The sequence below is a fragment of the Sebastes umbrosus genome, chromosome 6 (assembly GCF_015220745.1).
Source record: "Sebastes umbrosus isolate fSebUmb1 chromosome 6, fSebUmb1.pri, whole genome shotgun sequence".
NCBI lineage: Eukaryota > Metazoa > Chordata > Actinopteri > Perciformes > Sebastidae > Sebastes > Sebastes umbrosus.
The window spans coordinates 3,609,884-3,630,082 of NC_051274.1; the positions used below are offsets into that span (position 1 = coordinate 3,609,884).

The 20,199-nt window shown below is 42.2% G+C and overlaps 1 protein-coding gene and 1 long non-coding RNA gene across 3 annotated transcripts in view; both read left to right on the plus strand.

Moving 5' to 3' along the window:
- Positions 1 to 325: 325 nt before the first annotated feature.
- On the plus strand, positions 326 to 3,880 carry LOC119489195. The gene is made up of 3 exons (XR_005207124.1): positions 326 to 747; positions 885 to 930; positions 3,534 to 3,880. It is a non-coding gene; the product is annotated as an uncharacterized LOC119489195 (long non-coding RNA).
- Positions 3,881 to 6,373: 2,493 nt separating this feature from the next.
- Positions 6,374 to 20,199, plus strand: part of tafa5l (TAFA chemokine like family member 5, like) — a 66,618-nt gene continuing 52,792 nt past the window's right edge. Inside the window, exon 1 of one of the 2 annotated variants that reach the window (XM_037772969.1) lies at positions 6,374 to 7,666. In XM_037772969.1, the coding sequence (XP_037628897.1) occupies positions 7,570 to 7,666 (97 nt within the window). In that variant the 5' untranslated portion in view covers positions 6,374 to 7,569. The remainder of the gene's footprint in view (positions 7,667 to 20,199) is intronic. The other variant, XM_037772968.1, reaches the window with a different exon arrangement.

Genomic DNA, 20,199 nt, shown 5'->3' on the forward strand with positions numbered 1-20,199 from the left:
TCCAGCTGCACCTTAGTTTATCCCTTTGTACATATTTATTCCCGTATTAATTTATTACTCGTACACTGAGCCAACACAACTCAGCAAACATGCAATATCCAGAAGTGCAATATATTACTGTTTTTATAGGATACAGCAAATATATATTTTCTATTTATAATGTGTTTTTACACTTTCTTTTTATTACTGTTTGATATATGTGTATGTATTATATATTATTTTATTCATGCACAATTTTCCCTTTGCATTTCACCCTTTTATTTATTTCGCCAAACTTATTTATTTCTGTATTGTTTTTCATTATACCTTTCTTTATGCATTTATCGAGTCATTTTTTTTTTTATTCATTTATTTTTTATTTTGGTTCTTGCCTCCATAAACATGTAGCATCAGATTTTCAAATATAATACTCTCCTTTTCTCTCTCTAAACAGAAGAATTTGCACTTACAGGGTTGCAGACATGTCATATACCTGAAACCAGAGAGACCCAGTCCAGACCAGGATTCAAACCAAGGACCATCTAGCTACGAGTTGACCCATCCCACCTTGTGAGTTCTATTGAATTCTATTTTAGGAATGATTTGTAAAACACACTATCACATGGAATAAAGTACCATGTCCTAGCACATGTAGGATTTGAAACTATAACCCCCCCACTTAGAAAAGCATGCAGGCTTATAGACATCCACTACACTAATAACCCACCCCAACAGATTGGTCATCACACGTCCTCCTCTGCAAAACAGGTGTGGTATATCAATAGTTATTACCTGTTGTCTCTACAATTCAATTTCCTACTTTTGATTACGAGTTTGTTCACACCCCTTCACTTTGTTCACACCTTGGGTGATCACCTGTGTATCTGTGTATGAATTGATACTAGAAGCTGGACTGAGGTGACAGAAGATCAGAAACGTCAGAGAATAAAGGTAAACTAAATCTAATATCTTAAGTCTGTTTTTCCATGGCTATGTTTTGCTGCTCTTGACTGATTCAAGCAGTACTGTGTTCTTTTGCACAGCCAGAGACAAGTCCTTACATGACACAATGTAGATCTTTAAAACAGTTTTTACAATAACACTCAATATTGACTGACAGCTGGTCGCAGGCGTGCTTGCAGGTGTTAACTTGGGAAATTAGCTTTCAGAATGTGATTTCTGGTACTGCTCAATGACTGGTAAACAGAGTGGTGATTTCCAAGATTGACATTGGCATTAACTGCTGCATATGCTGTGATGTGTCTAATATCCAATACCCTTGTTTGAGGCATCGGTGGTAACTGAGAAATACTCAGGCTCATCTGATCATCCAAAATATCCTGCACAGTCTTTGGTCCTAAATCATTCATTGTATTCCTGCCTTCGTTCTTCCCATGTGCATCGTGATGAAACAAAGCACCGTTGAGCTTAACAAGACAGTCGGTGCTGTTGTAGCTGAATCCATGTTTAACCGTATGCTACACGTACGAGGCTTCACTTGCCGCGATTTTGTCATTTTTTCGAAGTAAATGTCACGAAAAATTCACCGATTATGCTTGCACCTTTACCTCGTGTGGCCTTTTTGTGCATTTCGGTAGAAGCATGCTGATTTAAGTCAATGCATTGAGAATTCCAGACGACGGCTTAAAGTAAGCTTTTATCGAGTCACCGCTGATGGGCTTAACCAACGTCTTATTTGCTTCCCATTCTTTGTTATACCTGCACGTTTTTTTCTTTTTTGCAGGTTTATCAATATTTGCATGTTAATCCATATTTGCGCATGCCAAACCGACCGAACAACACCAGTTATTACCAAAACTTTATTTTTTGTCAGGAACTGGCACATTTACACTATACACAACTGCCATGCCTGTAATTGGATGACAGTTGATCTCACCCGTGACGTGATCTGCTACTGCTGTTGTATCAGATCTAGGATCTGTAAGTGATCTGAATGCCATCTTCTCATCAGAGTAGAGTAGCGGTCAATATGCGAAAAGGGGGGTCCCGTATCAGACAAACCAATTTTGTCCAATATAGGGGACGTCCCGGCTAATATGGGGCGCCAATCAGAGGCAGAGTAGGGCGGGTCACGCCCTTGCCAAGAATAACAAATTTGCATACAGAACAGTTGGCAACTCTACTCATTACACATCCAATAGTTCCGGAGCAACATGAGTATTCATTTGGAGTTATGTTTCTACCAATTCCTGAGAAGAATATATATTTTTTTCCTGCTAATTGATTTAATACATTTGCCAGCTAGTTGCTAAATTTGTTTGTCTGCTTTTTGATGCTGGACAGTTAGTTCAAGTAGGAAATATTCTAAGAAGCTCTGTCCTGCGATAATTTTCTGTGGGTTCATCATGTGATCCGATGTTAATATGAAAATATTTGGGCTGTCAAAGTTAACGCATTAATACAAATTTGTTTTAACGCCGCTAATTTCTTTCATGCATTAATGCAACTTGCGATTTTTAGGTTGTAGCGGGCTCAGTTTTTCAAAGCTAGTGAAAATACTGACATCATATAAAACTAGAAAAACCTATGGAATCTCATTGGTTCAAACTATGTCTGGTTTCTGGACAATATTTGTCATTGTTTTGTGCTTTTAATTGATTTCCAATAATTAATATATACATACATTTGCATAAAGCAAGCATATTTGCCCACTCCCATGTTGATAAGAGTATTAAATACTTCAAGGTACATTTAGAAGAGATACAAATGTGTGATTAATTTGCAATTAATCATGATTAAATATTTTATTAGATTGACAGCCCTAAAATATTGATTATAGCCACTTTAGAAGTATTAGAAGTGGAGGTACAGAAGTATATGCAGCAAAAAGTACCAAAGTGTCAAAACTAAAAGCACTCATTATGCATCAGAATGAGCCTGTTTAAGTCATTTGTTATATTGTTGGATTTCTCAGAATAGAAAAGTTTTAACTGCTGTTACATAATTTAATCAATAGCCATGCTATTTTTCAAGCTCCTCATGTTTTTATATGTAAAACCTTGATATTCTATTAACTAAAACTGTCAGACACGTGTAGTAGAGTAGAAGTATAAAGCAGCATAATGAAAATACTCAAGTTAAGTACGTCAAAAATTGTAATTTCTTGAGCAAACCATACTATTACTTATTTACTAGTACTTATTTACTTTCCACCACTGACACAAACATATACACAAACAGTGATCAAAGATGGCAGCCAAATAAGCATCAATGACCATCTTTAGTAAAACATAATAATTAACATGTCAACAGCTATAAAGCACAAGCATCCAGCATGAATGGATCACTATTTTTAATCTTTTCAATTTTTTGTTGAGCACAGCCCTTTTAGAGTGCACACACTGGTCCTACTAATATTGCAATCCGCACATGCCCAAATGCAATTAAAAATAAGGCTGTATATTCTTGGTAAACATGAGAATAAATATGATGGGTAAAAAAATAAACTGGCAGAAGTTTCACAACCCTGTCAGTCACGGTGATGGATTATGATTAATTACACTGCAACCCCTGCTGGGACGTCACCCTGACAGACTGAAACGTGGTTCTGGAATCCGATAGCTGGCTGAGCCGAGCTGTAAGAAGAGGGGAGAAAACAAATCTTGTCTCAGCAGCCGAACCCTGCCTGTAGTTCTTCCACCATCGCTCGAGTATGGTAAGCTGCTGCAGCTGGTTACAGTAATGCAGAAAACATCAGCAGGTTTTAAGACATAAGGTGGAAAATCGGCAAAGTATCCCTTTAATACTCACCAAATGCATGTTGTGTGTGCAGTGTGAGGCCCAGTCATTTTTCATGTATTACAGTGATGATGTGACAGGCCAATACGTCATCATAAAAGCCATTGAGTGGAAGGCTGATGGCACAGCAGTGCACAGGGGGGACTTCTCCATCTGCTAATGAAGTGCACATTCACTGGTCATGGAATTTAGTGTAGGCGTTGTGTGTGTGTGTGTGTGTGTGCGCGCGTGTGTGTGTGTGCGTGTTGTAGGGACATAAATCAGTTTACACAGTCACATTGTGGGGACTCGCCATCCTTTTGGGGACAAAATGCATGTCCTCATGACATAAATCATTACATTTTAGGGTGAAGACTCGGTTTAAAGTGGCAGTTGGCAGAATGTTTTCGGCATCATTTGACAAAAATTCCATAATAACGTTGCAGCATATTGTAATTCAAATGCTCTGAGAGAAAACTACACTTCTGCACCTCCTCTTGGCTCTGTTTTCAGGCTTTAGAACATCTAGCCGGTGACGGTAGATTTTTGCCAATCACAGGTCATTTCAGAGAGAGAGAGCGTTCCTATTGGCTAATCATTCAACGGAGGCAGCTGTCAATCACTCACGATCTCCGATCGAACGGTCAAACTAGGCTGCGCTGATTAAATATCAATCATTATTCTGCTACTGTAATGCCTATTTATCGTGTAAAATGTATTCAAAATCATCTTGTAGTGTACTGTTTAGCTGTAAAATGAGAAAGTTTACTCTGGCTGGTGGGCGGTGCTTGGTATTTCCTCAACTGATCTCAACATGGCTGCCGGGTCGCAAACTTTCTAATTTTACAGCCAAACAGTACGCTAAAATATGTTTCTGAAAACATTTTATGCGAGAAATAGGCATTACAGTAACAGAATATTGATTCATATTTGATCAGCGCTGCCTAGTTTGACCGTTTTATTGGAGTTTGCGAGTGATTGACAGCTGCTCAGAGACGGCAAGGCTCCAGCTCGGCTCTGATTGGTTGTTTTTTCCTCCGGTCTGTGAAATATTGCAGATGCCATTAGGAGCACCGGAGGACACCGGCGGACACCGGAGGACACAGAGGCACATGATTATTTTAGATTATCTGTCTCATGCACTACTGTCAGGATATAGTGACCGTTTTATAAAAATTACTTTTTTAATCATACAGTATTTGCTCCAATTCTACCTAATGTAGCTTTAAAACATGAGGTGGAAAATCAGCAAAGTATCCCTTTAATAAAACTCACCAAATGCATATAGTCTACGCAGTGTGAGGCCCAGTCATTTTCCATGTATAACAGTGATGATGTGACAGGCTGCCAATAAGTCATCATAAAAGCCATTCACACAGGGGGAACTTCTCCATCTGCTAATAAAGTGCACATTCCCTGGTCCTGGTCATGGGATTTGGTGTAAGGGGGGAGGAGGGAGGAGGAGGGGGTGGGGGGTGGTTATAGTAATAGTCCTCTAGTGGCAAGGGAGTCTTAAATGGTGCTCTTTCAGAAGATAGACTAGATAGATTAATGCACCGGCTGGCCTATAGGCTGCAGCCTAGGGGCCCATGTTTGTAAAGGCCCCGGGTTAGCCAGATTATTGTTAATTATTTAAATGTACTTCAGAGAAAAAAAGAACAACCTTGACCCCTATTGGCACATGAGAAACATTTAAAAAAATAATTAAGCAGCTGATTTGTCACTGCTACTGGACAGAATAGCGGCAATGTGTCAGAAAGAAAATATGATCGCGGAGCACACAAAATGAAAAGCACAATAGCTGGAAGAACACTGTGACCAAGATCTACTAAAGAAAATCCCTAAATTGATGGATATTTCAAGGCTTAGATTAACGGCTGTCTCAATGTGTGTGTGTGTGTGTGTGTGTGTGTGTGTGTGTGTGCGTGCGTGCGTGCGTGCGTGCGTGCGTGTGTGTGTGTGTGTGTATGCTCTCTGAGTGTGTACCTGTGGGCCTTGTAATATTCCTAGCACACTTTTACACATGGCATAATGAGAAGGGGGCCCCACACAAAGAGTAGCCTAGGGGCCCCTGACCACCTTAATCTGCCACTGTCTGTAGGCCACACACACACACACACACGCACACACACACACACACACACACACACACACACACACACGCACACACACACACACACACACACACACTTGGGGAAGCATGTGCCCCCATGTGAAGTATGCCAGACATTATGTGATATAAAAATGGAACTTCTTCTTTAAAGCCACTGCACCTTCCCAGCGCCAGTCATCCGAAGGAGGAACACACCACTCACATTTTTTCCCAGAATGCCAGTGTGTGTGTGCTAAATGTTAACTGGGGTCCTCAGACCATGCAGCAAACCCCCCCTCCGCCCCCCCCTCAAGGACGTGTGTCTCTGAAAGAGGGCATGCAAACAAGGAGAAAAGTAACATGTGAGAATGTGGGCGAGGCTGGTGCTGCTCTGTGTCTCCCTGTGGGCTGAGACGGGACATCTTACTGTGTATAAATAAGCATCATCATCTACAGTTTGGGATTTATAGCCTGGGAGCTCAAAGTTTTTTTTTTTGCTCACTTTGTGAAAGGAATTGGGGCACTGTGTGTGTGTGTACGTGTATGTGTGTGTGTGTGTGTGTGTGTGGGAGAGAGAGAGAGAGAGAGGGAGAGAGAGAGCAGATGGAAACATTGCAACTGAAGGCAACTCAGGGTGCAGCAGAAGCAGCGTTTCCTTCCATGGATTGAAGGAAGGAAATCCTCTTCTTCAGCGTCGCCTGCATGCAAATGTCGCCGAGCGGGACAGAATAATCTCTGGCTGAACACACTCTCATCTGGAACCAACACTTCACTTTACAAGGAGGGCAGCTTCTTTTTTTTTTTTTTTACTCGAGGCATCACCACTGACACATTTGTCCCATAGCCTCCACAAAGGCTCATACAGGTGACAAGTGTGTCCAACTTCACTGCGCCGCCCGCATTGACGCGCTCACAGTGTGCTTTCTGCAGCGGCAGCGCAGCAGCGGCAACAGCGCGCAGCGTGAGACCCGTCGCTCGCGTTTTCACTTGACATTTGAGCTCGAGCTGCAGTGCATGTGTGGCCATATACATATGACGCATTTTGCGTCTTCAGCTGTTTTTTTTTTACAACCAAAAGCCTGTTGTTGTTTTTTTGTTGGACGCTTGTGGAGTGTTGCGTTTTGGGGCAAGTTGCTGATTGGTATGTTAGTCATGTCCTCCTGGGTTAACTTGCGCGTTTCTCTGTAGAGTCGCACACGGAGCCGCGCGCTCGGTACGGACAGAGAAGTTGGTTGGGTGTAATCATAATAAGAACACCAGTGAGGAGCGACAAGAAGAGGCGTCCAGGAGGGATGCTGAGCGGCTCAATTTGCTCCCAGCATCATCATCATCTCTCCGTGTGAGGATCCAAACTGCTGCTGCTGCTCTCCATCCTAATACTAACAGTTCTTTTTGCACAAGCCTGCCACTGAATTGCAGCTCCTGAGACCCGCAGCTGCGTAAACTTGGCCAGATCTGGTGACATTGTACCCTCTGTGTTTTTGCGTGTGTGTGTGTTTGTGTGTGTGCGCAGAGCAGCCTGGATGGATATGCGGCTCACCGAGGGAATTTGAAAAAAGCAAAAAGGGGGGATTACTATCAGTCCCTCTCCTATTATAACCTCAAAATGGATGCCGACGACAGGCTGTGGAGACGCCACTGGATTAGCCACTCTGCCGCCGATCTTCTTGACATCTGAGCGGGCGCGAGCGTTCAAAGTTTGGATAATCTGAAAAAAAAAAAAAGCAAAAAAAAAAAAGCTGCAAGGCTCAAGGTGCAGGATGCAGTCTGGAGCGAAGACGCTCTCCGCAGGTGGAGGTGCGTCACTCTGCTGCCTGCTGCTCCTCTGGCTCATCTACTCCCATCTGCTCAGAGAGGGTAAGGGACACTTCGAGCTGGGTTATTACTTTGTTGTCAGCAGCAGAATTGTCTGTGAGGGGCTTCTTATTGGGATGCAGCTGCACATGGTGTGGTCAGATCCTGTGATCCTGAGGAGAAATCCACTATAATGTCCAATAAAACACCCCTGCAGGGACTTGTAATGTGTCTGTGATCATCACCAGTCAATCCGTGGTGACCTTGTTCTACCTTATGATATTTCTGTAATCTGATTTTTATAATAATATTCCTGTAGTGAGTGTGTGATGGGCAAAAGCCAGTGTATAGTGACATTATTGGACCTAACACATTTTATTTTTTATTACTAGGAGCTTGAAATATATTGTAGTGGCCATATTCTCACAATAATATAATATATTACCTTTTTGTTGTTAAACTAACCTTTTCCTTATTCAGGCCCCTTTACCACCTCGTGGAATGATAATTTTCGTTAAGCCATAATTGAGCTCCAGGTGGAAAAAAAAGCACCACAGTTAAAAAGCTTGTTTTACTTCCCCGGTGCAGACAGGAGAAAGGCCTGACTTCTGCCTTCAAAGCTTTTTATAATTTCACTCAGGTTAAGGCTATATCCATCCATGCCGTGCTTTCCTCTTGAATAATACATCCGCTGGTGCAATTACACCTCCACCCTGACACAGAATAGAAAGCAAAAGGATGTTTCCCTGCACTTCATTGGCTGCGGTCCACGACCAAACATTTTGGATTCCGGCGCCGTCAGAGGCACAGAGAACAGGCTTAAAGCACTGGAACTTGTTGGGAGATGTCGAACACTAAGTTTGCAGATTAGATCTTTTAATCAAGCATTGGCCAGCAGCATAATTACCGCTGTGGAGGAGGGATAGTGCCTACATCAATGTCTTTGGCAGCTTGCCGGGAACAAAAGTAGACACTGATGTGAAAAATGAACTGCCTGTGCACTGAAATGTGCTCTCTTTGCCTCTAATTTGCAGTGTTTTCTCCCAAAGTGCTGCTTTCACCAGCCTGTTATTGCCGCCCCTGAACCGTCTCTCAAGCCTCTCTGTGTGTTATCTGAGGAGTTACAGCAGCCCTCCTCCTCCCCACAGCCATTTATTATTGACTCAATTTCATCTGAAAATGATCTCATTAGAGTGTTACTGTACAAAATTGTTCAATCAATCTCTTGTGAACTTCACTAGCCTCGATATTCCTCAAGTAAATAGATTCTGCTGGATTTGGCCTAGTTAAAACCTCTGGATGTGATTTGAGCTTTGACATTCTCTGTATGTCAGTCACTCCTCTTTTCGTCTCTGAGCTGAATTTTAAGAATGAAGCGTGTAGTATTTTTTAATCCGTACTTGTAATCTTCAAATCCTACTAAAATCCTTCTTTGAAACTGGCAGCTGTGGCCAGTCAGTGCTGTTGTACGAGAAGTTCCAACCAACCACTGCTTCTTTATCATATCATCAGCTACTTTGCAGTATATTTTTCAGTGTTTATGACTGCTCACCACCGATGGGAGTCAAAGCACTCATCACTTTCCATGACCAGCTTTCTACCACCTCCACCTCCACCTCCACAGCCCCCGATGGAGCAGCGACGAGTGTGGTTGAACTGTTGGGCCGAGAGGTGAAGCCTTTTGCGGTGGTGAGAGGCTGCATCGCCTCCACCCTCTCCGTAGCTCATCCGTCATGGCGGCCAGGACAGGAAATCAAAGCGCAGCAGCCCTGTCCACGCACGCCATTGGGCCAGCGCCCGCCACGATGAATGGCCTGTCAGCCGCTCTCAACGTTGCCAGTTTATTCAACGATAAATTTTGGAAATGTCTGGATTTCCTCACTGGACCACATTCCGCTTCAGTGGTGCAGTCAGAGAGCGGTGGCAACTCCTCCTTGCTTTGTCAACCACATTGCTTTGGGTTGGTGTGTGTGTGTGTGTGAAGAGGAGGAGGAGGGGATGGAGCATTTTTATCCACATTTGTAAGTTGGAGGTGGACGGACAGTTGGCCTTTGCTCTAACTCAGCTCAAGGAACTGAAATGCCAAGAATACATTTCAACTTCAAGTGGGAACATAAAAATTCTTCCCTCTAAAGTAATGTGATCAAATAAGGTCATTTTGCATCTTAGAAGTGGCAATCCTCTCGCTCTTTGAGCATCTTTGATGCTAAAGTGTTTCTGCACTGCACTTTCCAAAGATCACCTGTCAATCAAACAGTCAGAAGCATAAAATACATCTTTTTTTCCCTGATTTCCTGTTGAAGAAGGTAAAAATCTCCACTAATACATTTTATTTTTATATTAACATTGGATCCCATGACTGTGTGACAGGTTTGTAGTTTTGAACCAACAGAGAATTATCACCCTCTGCGGATCCCCTCAGTTCAACAGAGCTTTTTAGCCTCTTTTGGCTCATTGGTTTGGTTTTCAAGCCCACAAACTGTTCGCTCACCAATCTCATTTCAAGTAGCAACTGTGCAATATGTAATCGCGATTAATTGCATATTAATCGCACATTTTTATCTGTTCAAAATGTCCCTAAAAGGGAGATTTGTCAAGTATTTAATACTCTTATCAACATGGGAGTGGGCAAATATATGCTGATTTATTCAAATGTATGCATATATTTATTATTGGAAATACAACAAAAAACATTGAAAAATATTGTCCAGAAACCCTCACAGGTACTGCATTTAGCATAAGAAATATGCTCAAATCATAACATGGCAAACTGCAGCCCAACAGACAACAACCGCTGTCAGTGTGTCAGTGTGCTGACTTGACTATGACTTGCCCCAAACTGCATGTGATTATCATAAAGTGGGCATGTCTGTAAAGGGGAGACTCGTGGGTACCCATAGGACACATTTACATTCACATATCTTCAGGTCAGAAGTCAAGGGACCTGTTTGAAAATGCTTTTGAAAGCACGTTACAACCTAAAATCGCAAGTTGCGTTAATTTGGTAAAGAAATTAGTGGCGTTAAAATGAATTAGCGTAAACGCGTTATTATTCTGTTTACTTTGACAGCCGTAGTTTCTAGAGATTACTCCGCTACCTACCTAACACCAAATGGCAGACAAACAAAATTAGCAATTAGCTGGTGAAGAAAGTTGAACAGAGGATATATTATATCTATATATATTATCAGATATTTTCCTCGGGAGTTGGTGGAGACCAAAAAAAAGCTTAAAGGAGAGTGAATATAGGACTTGCATTCATCAAGTAGCCAGAAAAACAAATGCTAATGTTGTTCTATGTCTGCTGAATGTGTAAATAGGCAATTGTTTGGTAACACATGCTTTACAACAACTTTTTAAATGGAAATGTCAGTTGTTGTGTTTTCAGCGTGTTCTACTGCCCCCCAAAGTGGCCAAAAAATTACTGCAGGTTTAAGTTTCTGGTGGTTGGCGCTCTTTTGCTTATCTGCTCATTTATCACTTCTAATGCTACCTAGCCCTTTCTCTGCTTTTTCCCAATAATCTAGAAATGTTGAACATCACTTCCTGTTCAGCAAAACTTTTATTTACAATGTGGGGGATGGTAGATGTCATTAGTGTAACAAGATATGTTGGATGAACCAAATGATTTGAGTTAATCCACAGAGCTAGCTCCTAAACTTGGTGTCATATCAGTGCAACCGACGGCAGTGCTGCTTTTTAACGGCACATGTCACATGTCATGATTAACGTGTCACTTTGATTTGTTTTAACAATTAAATCAGTGCTTCTGAACACAAAGAACAGTGTCCTGAAGCTGAGAAGCAGCAATCAATCCGGTGTTCCTGCTCTGCAGCGTGAACTGTCGATGGGGATGACAGCACACATTGGATGAGATACGTCTTCAGGCTGTATCACTAAATTTTAAAGTGAGTCACTGTGGCTTTACAATCAGTACAGAGCTCCATTGATGACGGACTCACACAGTGAGCCCACTCTTTGCGTTGTGGACTCTGCCATGTGTCTCTGATGTCTCCTGTCCAAATGTCATTCACAAAGCAGGACTGATTTTATCCTGGTAAATTATTGCGGATGCTATCACGGGTACTTTTTTTCCCCATTTTTAACAAATCAGCCCTTGTGTGGGAGACAGCATTTTCTGGGGCACCAGAATGATGAATTTAAATTTTTTTTTTTGGGTGGCATTCTCTTTTAACTCAGGGAGCAGGGCCTATCCATCCAAGCATTAAACTAATCAGAGTTGCACAGAATTGCCGACTTTTTGAAGTGAAAAGGATGATTTCCATTCCGGTCTTCTCCGAGGCGGCATTAAGCATGCAAAAGGAGACCCGCTTTGATTATGACCTTGGCTGTAAATTCTAAGCAAATCATCGAGGCCTGCTTCCATAGGCGGCGGAGCTGTAAAAATATGAGCATCTTTATGGAACAAAATGAAAAGAATTTTTACAGCTAAATCAATTCGGCGGCACACAAAGCTCATATTTCACAGCTCCCCTGATTATGAATTCTTTCGAGCCTTCAGCTTTGACCTCCCTTGTGGTTAAGTGTAGCACACCGCTCCGTTGTGTTTTCTGCATTGTTATTTTCTCTGCGGAAAGCTCTGGACTTGAAACTGCTCCATCATTGGCAGAGTGGTGTAAATGATTTGAGTTATGTTCCTTCAATCCTGTGCCCTGTTCTATTTTCTGATGCCATGAACGTATCGCTTGAATATTAAAGCCGCAGTTCACGCAATCACACTTTGCTGTACAGTACTTACGAGGGCCGTAATAGTCTTCTGATTCTCACAGTTTTCTCTGGTTTGCATTAGAGAAGGAGGGCATCCTAGAGGGCTGTGAAATGTGAAGTGAGTCACCGTGGCTTCAGCGTCCTCTCTGCATTACATTCAGCAGAGCTACTGTTTGCTTTTGTAAGGCATATTGTACAGTACATTCACTCTTTATGCCTCAAGCCTTGTATTCATCCACAACCAATTGTCTGAGTGCATGTACTCTTCATTGTAATATCTCTGCAGCCCAGACTGTGCTGCATCGCTGCAACAGAAATCTATCAGAAGCCACCTCCATCATGTGTGCTGTCCAAGACGTGTCGCAGACCAGACCTAAATTACAGTGTCAGTCCCAGCGCTGGGCGTATAGTAAGGGGAATATTTTTCTATTTTAAAGCAGCCCATGGCAATGTCACACAATGGCAGCGCTGAATGCTAGAGAGTGGCAACTGTTTTAAAAACAGCAAAGACCTGCAAGTCCAGTAAAGTGACGTTAGCAAACTAAACAGCTTCCGCTTTCCAGTGAGAATCTAACACCGCCGAGTCTAGTTTTCCCCCCCGAGGGAGCGCCATCCTACTGCTGCCATGAGAAGTTTCAATTTGTCATTCCCCCTGGGTGGAGTAGTGTACACACCTGACACAAGAATTACATTTGGCCAACAAATAGAGCACATCTCCGGTGCCTCAGTTGGTGGGGGGTGCGTTGCTTTTCCCTTTTTTTTTCTGCAGCCCCACCGTGTGCTCGTGACTGCATAAAAATCATGCTCGGTGCTGCTTTAGGAAATCCAACATTTTCATACGAATCAGGTGCACATTTGTGAATATGTAGAGCTTATTAGAACTCCAACCTGTATAGAGTGCTCCAGGAATTACTTATTTTTGTAGGCCAACCAGGAAGTTAGCATCGCCCTGGGTTCCCTCGACAAAAAAGCCAATGGGATTTTTCCCTTTGGCTTATGGATTACTGCAGAAAATAAGCTCTGTGGCAAACACACATTTATGATACTTACACGTTCTGTTCAGCAAGATAATCTTCACAAATGAACACCACTTCTATGATTTTTGAAGTGTGAATGCAATCGCCAGAAGTAAAAAGCTAACATTAGGCTACAAACAAACTACACCACAGTCGCACGACCGCGAGTATACACAACGAGGCTGGGAAGGGCAACGAGTCTGCGTGATGACGTTTAGTAGTCTCATTTAGCCACTTGTTAGCAACCGCCTTTTTTAAGACACATAATAGATAGACATATAAAGGCTTCAAAATTCATGAGTGAGGTATTTATTTATATATTTTATATCGTAGAATAAAACATTAAAATCTCTTAAGCTTGTGTTAACCACAGACCTTTTTTTTCAGGCATCTAACTAAAAACCCATTCAAAAAACCCACTGACTTCCAGACGAGGAAACCATCCATCCATCCATCCATTTTCTTCCACTTTTTCGGGGCCGGGTCGCGGGGGCAGCAGGCTTAGTGTGGAATTCCACACATCCCTCTCCCCAGCAATGTTTTCCAGCTCTTCCTGGGGGACCCTGAGGTGTTCCAAGGCCAGACAAGATATATAATCTCTCCATCGTGTTCTGGGTCTACCCTGGGGCCTCTTACCAGTTGGACGTGCCCTGAAAACCTCCAAAGGGAGGCGTCCAAGAGGCATCCTGATCTGATGACCGAACCACCTCAGCTGGCCCGTTTCGACTCGAAGGAGCAGCGGCTCTACTCCGAGCTCCCTCCGGATGTCTGAGCTCCTCACCCTATCTCTAAGGCTGAGCCCAGCCACCCTACGAAGAAAAGGTCATTTCAGCCGCTTCCCACGCGGGAACCGGAAGTGCTAAGATGCTAACTCATCTCCAGGTTTTAGAACTCATTCTTGTAGAACTCTATTGTCATCAGAAATACTCAGCAATAAATGGTGGATTAACGCAGTGCTTCTTTTACTGCTTGCAGCTAAATGAGCTTCATCCTGCAATAGCATAACATGCCCCTCATCTCCAGAAGTCACCCCGGCTGCTCCCACTCTTCCCTTCGCCATCGTTCCTGATACATTTCTGTCAGCTTCAGATTAAATTGCATACTTAGGTACCATTACAGGTCCTCCGACTTCAGCAGAGAGTTGTTCACTTGCATAAATATTGATCGGATTGCTGTAAAGTATTCAAATAGCATGTGAAATCAAGCAGTGGTATTCCCCTTTAAACCAGGCACATTAATATAAAGCGCATGTTTCGCCCCACTGCTCCGCTGCCCTACTTGTTTGGCAGCAGAAGATCACGGCGGCATCAGGGAGCATAGAGCACGGGGTCAGTCAAACATCTGCCTCTCTCACCTGCTGTCCCGTCACATGCTACCTACTGTCCATCTCATTACCAGACGGTGTTAAGGTAATGAGACGCACTTGGCTCTGCCTTGACTAACATATGCTCAGTCGCATAAGATTACCGTTTGATGTCGTCCTGAGTTTGTTAATAACAGACAGAGCTGTGAGATCAGAACGGGCATGAAGGGAAGATTAGGTCTCAGCACTTCAGATGAAATCAAAGCAGCAGTGAGTGGAAGGTAAATCCAGATAAAGTCACTAAGATTACCGTTTTATGTTGATAAGCGTTCTTTTTTAGCTAATTTACCACTGTGAATAACAAGTTAGTGGTGATTAACCTGGGTCAAATAATGTATGTCATAAGTGCGACTGAAGTACGTCTTCAATTAGTCTATGAGTTGATAGCCAGAAAATAGATGGTGTATCATTTTGTTCATTGATTAACTGTTCAAGTCATTAAGCAAATAATCCAAACAATAGGCCTTGTAAGAACTCTTTCATATTCCTATTAGGGCTGACACAATTGATTAGTCAAATAATGGGGAACTATTTTGATAATTAATTATTAAAGTAATTGTATCCCTACTTACAGCTTCTAAATTGTGAGGATTTGCTGCTTTTTTGCCATATGTGCTAGTAAAGTGAATATTTTTGGGGTTTGGAGTGTAATTGATCATAGTTAATTTGATTTTAGGCTTTTGGAAATTGTGATTGTGATATTTTTCACTATTTTTTTACATTTTAAAGCTCAAGCAATTAAGTTAAACCTGCAGTAGCCAGTTTGTGGCATCATTGGGCAAAAATTCCATAATAACCTTTCAGCATATTGTAATTCAAGTTGTCTGAGAGAAACTTCTTTACCTTCTCTTGGCTCTGTTTTCAAGCTTTAAAAAGCCTGTGACGGGAGACTTTGGCCAATCACAGGTCATTTTAGAGAGAGAGAGCGTTCCTATTGGCTGTGCTCCGGCTGGTGGGCAGTGCTTGTTATTTCTTCAACTGTTCTCATCATGGCTGCCGGGTCACAAACGTTCTCATTTTACAGCTTAACAGTACACTACAAGATGATTCTGAAAACATTTGAGTTGAGAAATAAACATTAGAGTAACAGAATATTGATTCATATTTGATCAGCGCTGCCTAGTTTGACCGTTTGGTCGGAGTTCGCGAGTGATTGACAGCCGGCTCTCATAGACGGCAGCTGGGCAGCAGACTCCAGATCAGCTCTGATTGGATGTTGTCCTCCGGTCTGAAATCTTGCAGATGCCGTTAGGAGCACCGGAGGACACAGAGGAACATGATTTTTTTCAGATTACCTGTCTCATTTTACCTGTCTTTTTTTTAAAATCATATTTGCTCCATTTCTACCCACTGCTGCATTAATCGAGAAAATAATCAGCAGATTAATTGATCATAAAAACTAGAGACCATCATGCGATGAGATCACGCTGGGATGCCAAATCGGGCCAGTGGCATTCCCCCCCTACTTCCGGCGCTCCCTTGCTCGGAACACACCCATCTTCAAACTCAAACTTCATTTTGATCTCAACGACACACCTGTAAAGTTCCATGACTGCATCTTGCACGGTTGTGACGCTATTGCTGTGATAAAGTCTGTCCACAGACGTCCACAATATAAACACCTGGCAAAGCACTCGTAACTGCTTCTGTGGTAGTTCCCGCTACAGTAGGCGTCAACAGGACCACATTTTGCCATGATGACACACACACACAGACTCACAAGGTGAAAACAATACGAACCACCACGCGCTGTAGCAGCTGGTAATAACCGTTATTTGCAGCCCTAATTCTCAATTTAAATCTCTCACTTTTTTTCTGTGAGGTTTGCTCATTAGTGTCCCAATCAGATTCAGCAAACTCTTTTACAGTAACTACACAAATCTGTCGTATTGCTCATTTTAAGTTGATGAATGCCACCTGTTCATGAGTAGATGCACATTTGTAAGATTTAACCTACTCAACACCCCCCTTTTGGCAAATTGCATGCACATCACATCACGATGAACACAAAATTAATTTTACATTTAGTACATCTTTTTAGTGTAAGATATTTAAACTCCAAATTAATTTTAGATTAAGGCATTACCATGTTTAAATCATACAAGTGTTATCCCCCCCCTCCCCCCCGCCGCGGAGAAAGAAAGACTATGTCTACGTGACTTGAACAACAGGTCTGAATCACTCGTAAATTTTGTTCGTAGCTAAGAGAAAATTCTAAATAAGAGAATATTGGTGAATGCAACACATTCTCTTAAAACACTCATGCCACTTTTTTCCCATAATAATTCGTTGGAAGTAACATCAGGTGTATAGAAATATATAAAATAAGTACAAATGTAAATGATTGTCCCTCCATATTTTGGTATTTTTCCCCCAAAGCCCCAAAGAAGATTTAAAAAAAAAAAAAATTCAAATAAAATAAATAAAGTACACATTGACAGTAATAATAATTATAGGATAAATCCCAAACTACGGATAAAACAGGCTTATAAACATTACATCAAATACTCAATGCTTCAAACAAGATGTGTTCAGTCGTCTCATAAGTACCAAGCTCAGTGACATCAAGTACAAATGTACAAATGGACTCAAATGGTGCCACTTAAGAGCAAATCTGTGTGTTCCTGCATGAGGCCCATTGTCCGGTTTCAGCTTGTCAAATGTGAGGATTTGCTGCTTTTCTCGCAGCAAATTTGATATTGTTGGGTTTTGGACAGTTGTTCAGACATAAACAATTTTTCACCATTTCATATTTGATGATCTCCCACCTGAGCCGCAGGCAGGTGGAAGATCATCGATTAATTGTGGAGTTTGTGGTCCGATTTCAGCTCCTCCTGTCCACATTTGGAAGTGTCCTTGAGCAAGACGCTGAAGCACAAATTGCGCCTTATATGGCGTCTCCACCACCGCTGTTATGTGAGTGTGTTTGTTTGAATGAGAGGCTTTGTAAAGCGCTTCGCCCTGCTCAGGTTGGAAAGCACTATATAAATGCAGTCCTTTTGAACAGTTCAATGAATCCATATTCGATAATGATAATAATTATTTGCAGCAGTTCAAGAGAAAGGCATAAATCTAAGCAGTATGAGGAGGTAGCTGTTTGGATTAAGGTTTGTGTTGATATGGGGGGTTCAGTCAGTGCTCATTACATTTTAAAATGTGATAACTGCAGCAACCACAAAACCTATTTCTCCTGATTACCTGCACCATTTAATATTTATAACATCTCGCACAATGCTTTAAATCTTCCACAAAAGATCCTTTGAATTCATATCTGATTTGACGCACGTTGATGTGATTGTCATGCTCTCTGAATTGGCAGCCCCATTTTCATCCTTGAGAACGGCACTTCTGTCAAGAAAGGAACATACAATGGAATGAAGATAATCACTCAGACTTATTATGGTATGCCAGTGTGGTGATTAGAGTCTGATTGACTCTCTCAGGGAGAAAACGGTTAGATTCGATGCCAGGACGTTTGAGCCAAGCCAGCATGGAACGGCTCCACCGCGCTATAGCTGTGTCTTTACGGGGAATAACACCGAACACAATGCATATTGTCATGAATAATTAACTTAACCGGCTTTACAAGAAGTGGGATTTTTAATACATATGGTTCCAAACCATAGTTTGCAGAGGGACCCTTCGCAATAAAACAATGTAAAACCTAACTTCCATCCTTTAGCAGCCCGCAAGTAATTACAATCTATAAAGGAAGATTGTTTTAATATGGAAATGGAATCCTTGTCATAGTTCATTCCGTGCAGCCTGTCATATAATTTTATGGCACATTCCCTGAGGAGAAGCAGAGCCTTTGTCACAGCTCCCAATCTGCTTTCAGCTGAATGGGAGCAGTGTGTCTGATGTGTTTGTCTGTTAAATCTGATAAAGGCATTTTTATCGGGTTAGGACTAACTACTGATGTATCTGCACAGTCTTAATTAAAGAGACATACAAGAAAAAAAAGATAACAGAGTGAACGTTTAAGTACATCTGTCTAAATAAGGAACAGATTGCGATGTTAACAGGAAAGATCCAGGGCCGGTGTAATGTATCTAGTTTAATAACCTCATCATGCCCACCAGTTCTCAGTCCTACAATGACGCACATTGAATCAGGGGAACATTGTGAAAGCGAGCGTGGACTCCTGGCAGCCTATTTCAGGCAGAGATACTGAGATATTTGTGCTCCGGGTTGGTGTGTTTGATCAAAGCGCTGATATGTAGAGCACAGACTCACGTCTTTGCTCCGAGCTCTGTGTGTTTGAACCCCCCGTGCGTCTGCGCTGCCACTTTGCACTAGCGTAGTATTGTGATTCAGCGATAAGGTCATCAGGCTGCCAGTCAGTGCTGAGAGCCAGTCTCTCTGTGCTCTGTATCGGCTTCCTGTTGCCCTCTAGATGCCTGACGGGATCCAGAGCCAGGACAAGCAACGTGGCGCCATCCCTCACTCGGCGAGCTCCTTCGCCGCTGCGGCCGTATGCGCATTTCATCATGTGAAATAGAGACGAGGCTGAGTGTCTCCACGCTGCTGAGTGACAGAAACCCCCTGTCACATGAATTAACTCCCGTATGTATGATGGAGCGCTGGCCGTGGCTGAGGGCACTTTACAAAGCCCTCCCCTCCTCCACCCCCTCTCCGCCTTGCTATTCTCCTCCTTCAGGCTTATTGCATGAGGCCCATTCATCTGTTCAGTGTTGAAACATGGCAGGGAGCACTGATATCTGATGGCACCTCGATCCTCCAAGCATCCACCAAGCATACAGGGAGTGGAGGGTGGGCTGAGTGGTGGGTAGTGGGTAGGCAGCATGGCTGATACTATGAAATGAAATGAAATGAAATGTACATAGTAGGTCTTCGTAGAGGCGATTGTGTTTTATGACTCCCCCAAGACTGGTCTATGTAATAGTTTCATGTGGAAATACAGCAATCTTATCAGCCTAAATCACAATAGACCAACAATCCATCCACCAAATCCATTAATTGAGATGCACATTTGTCCTGTTAGCCTGCTACGGTTAATGACAGGGCAAAATACTCAGACAAAAATCTTAAGGAAATTAATCGCACATTTTTTTTATCCTTTCAAAATGTTCCTTAAAGGGAGATTTGTCAAGTATTTTAATACTATACCAATACTATTGGAAATCAATTAACAACACAAAATAATGACAAACCTTCACAGGTACTGCATTTAGAATAGAAAATATAACTACTATATCAGCCCAACAGGCAACAACAGCTGTCAGTGTGTCAGTGTGCTGACTTGACTATGACTTGCCCCAAACTGCATGTGATTATCATAAAGTGGGCATGTCTGTAAAGGGGAGACTCGTGGGTACCCATAGAACCCATTTTCATTCACATATCTTGAGGTCAGAGGTCAAGGGAACCCTTTGAAAATGCATTTTTTTTCCGCAATTTAACACAAGTTTTGACCATTATTTAGCCTCTTTCGTGACAAGCTAGTATGACATGGTTGGTACCGATGG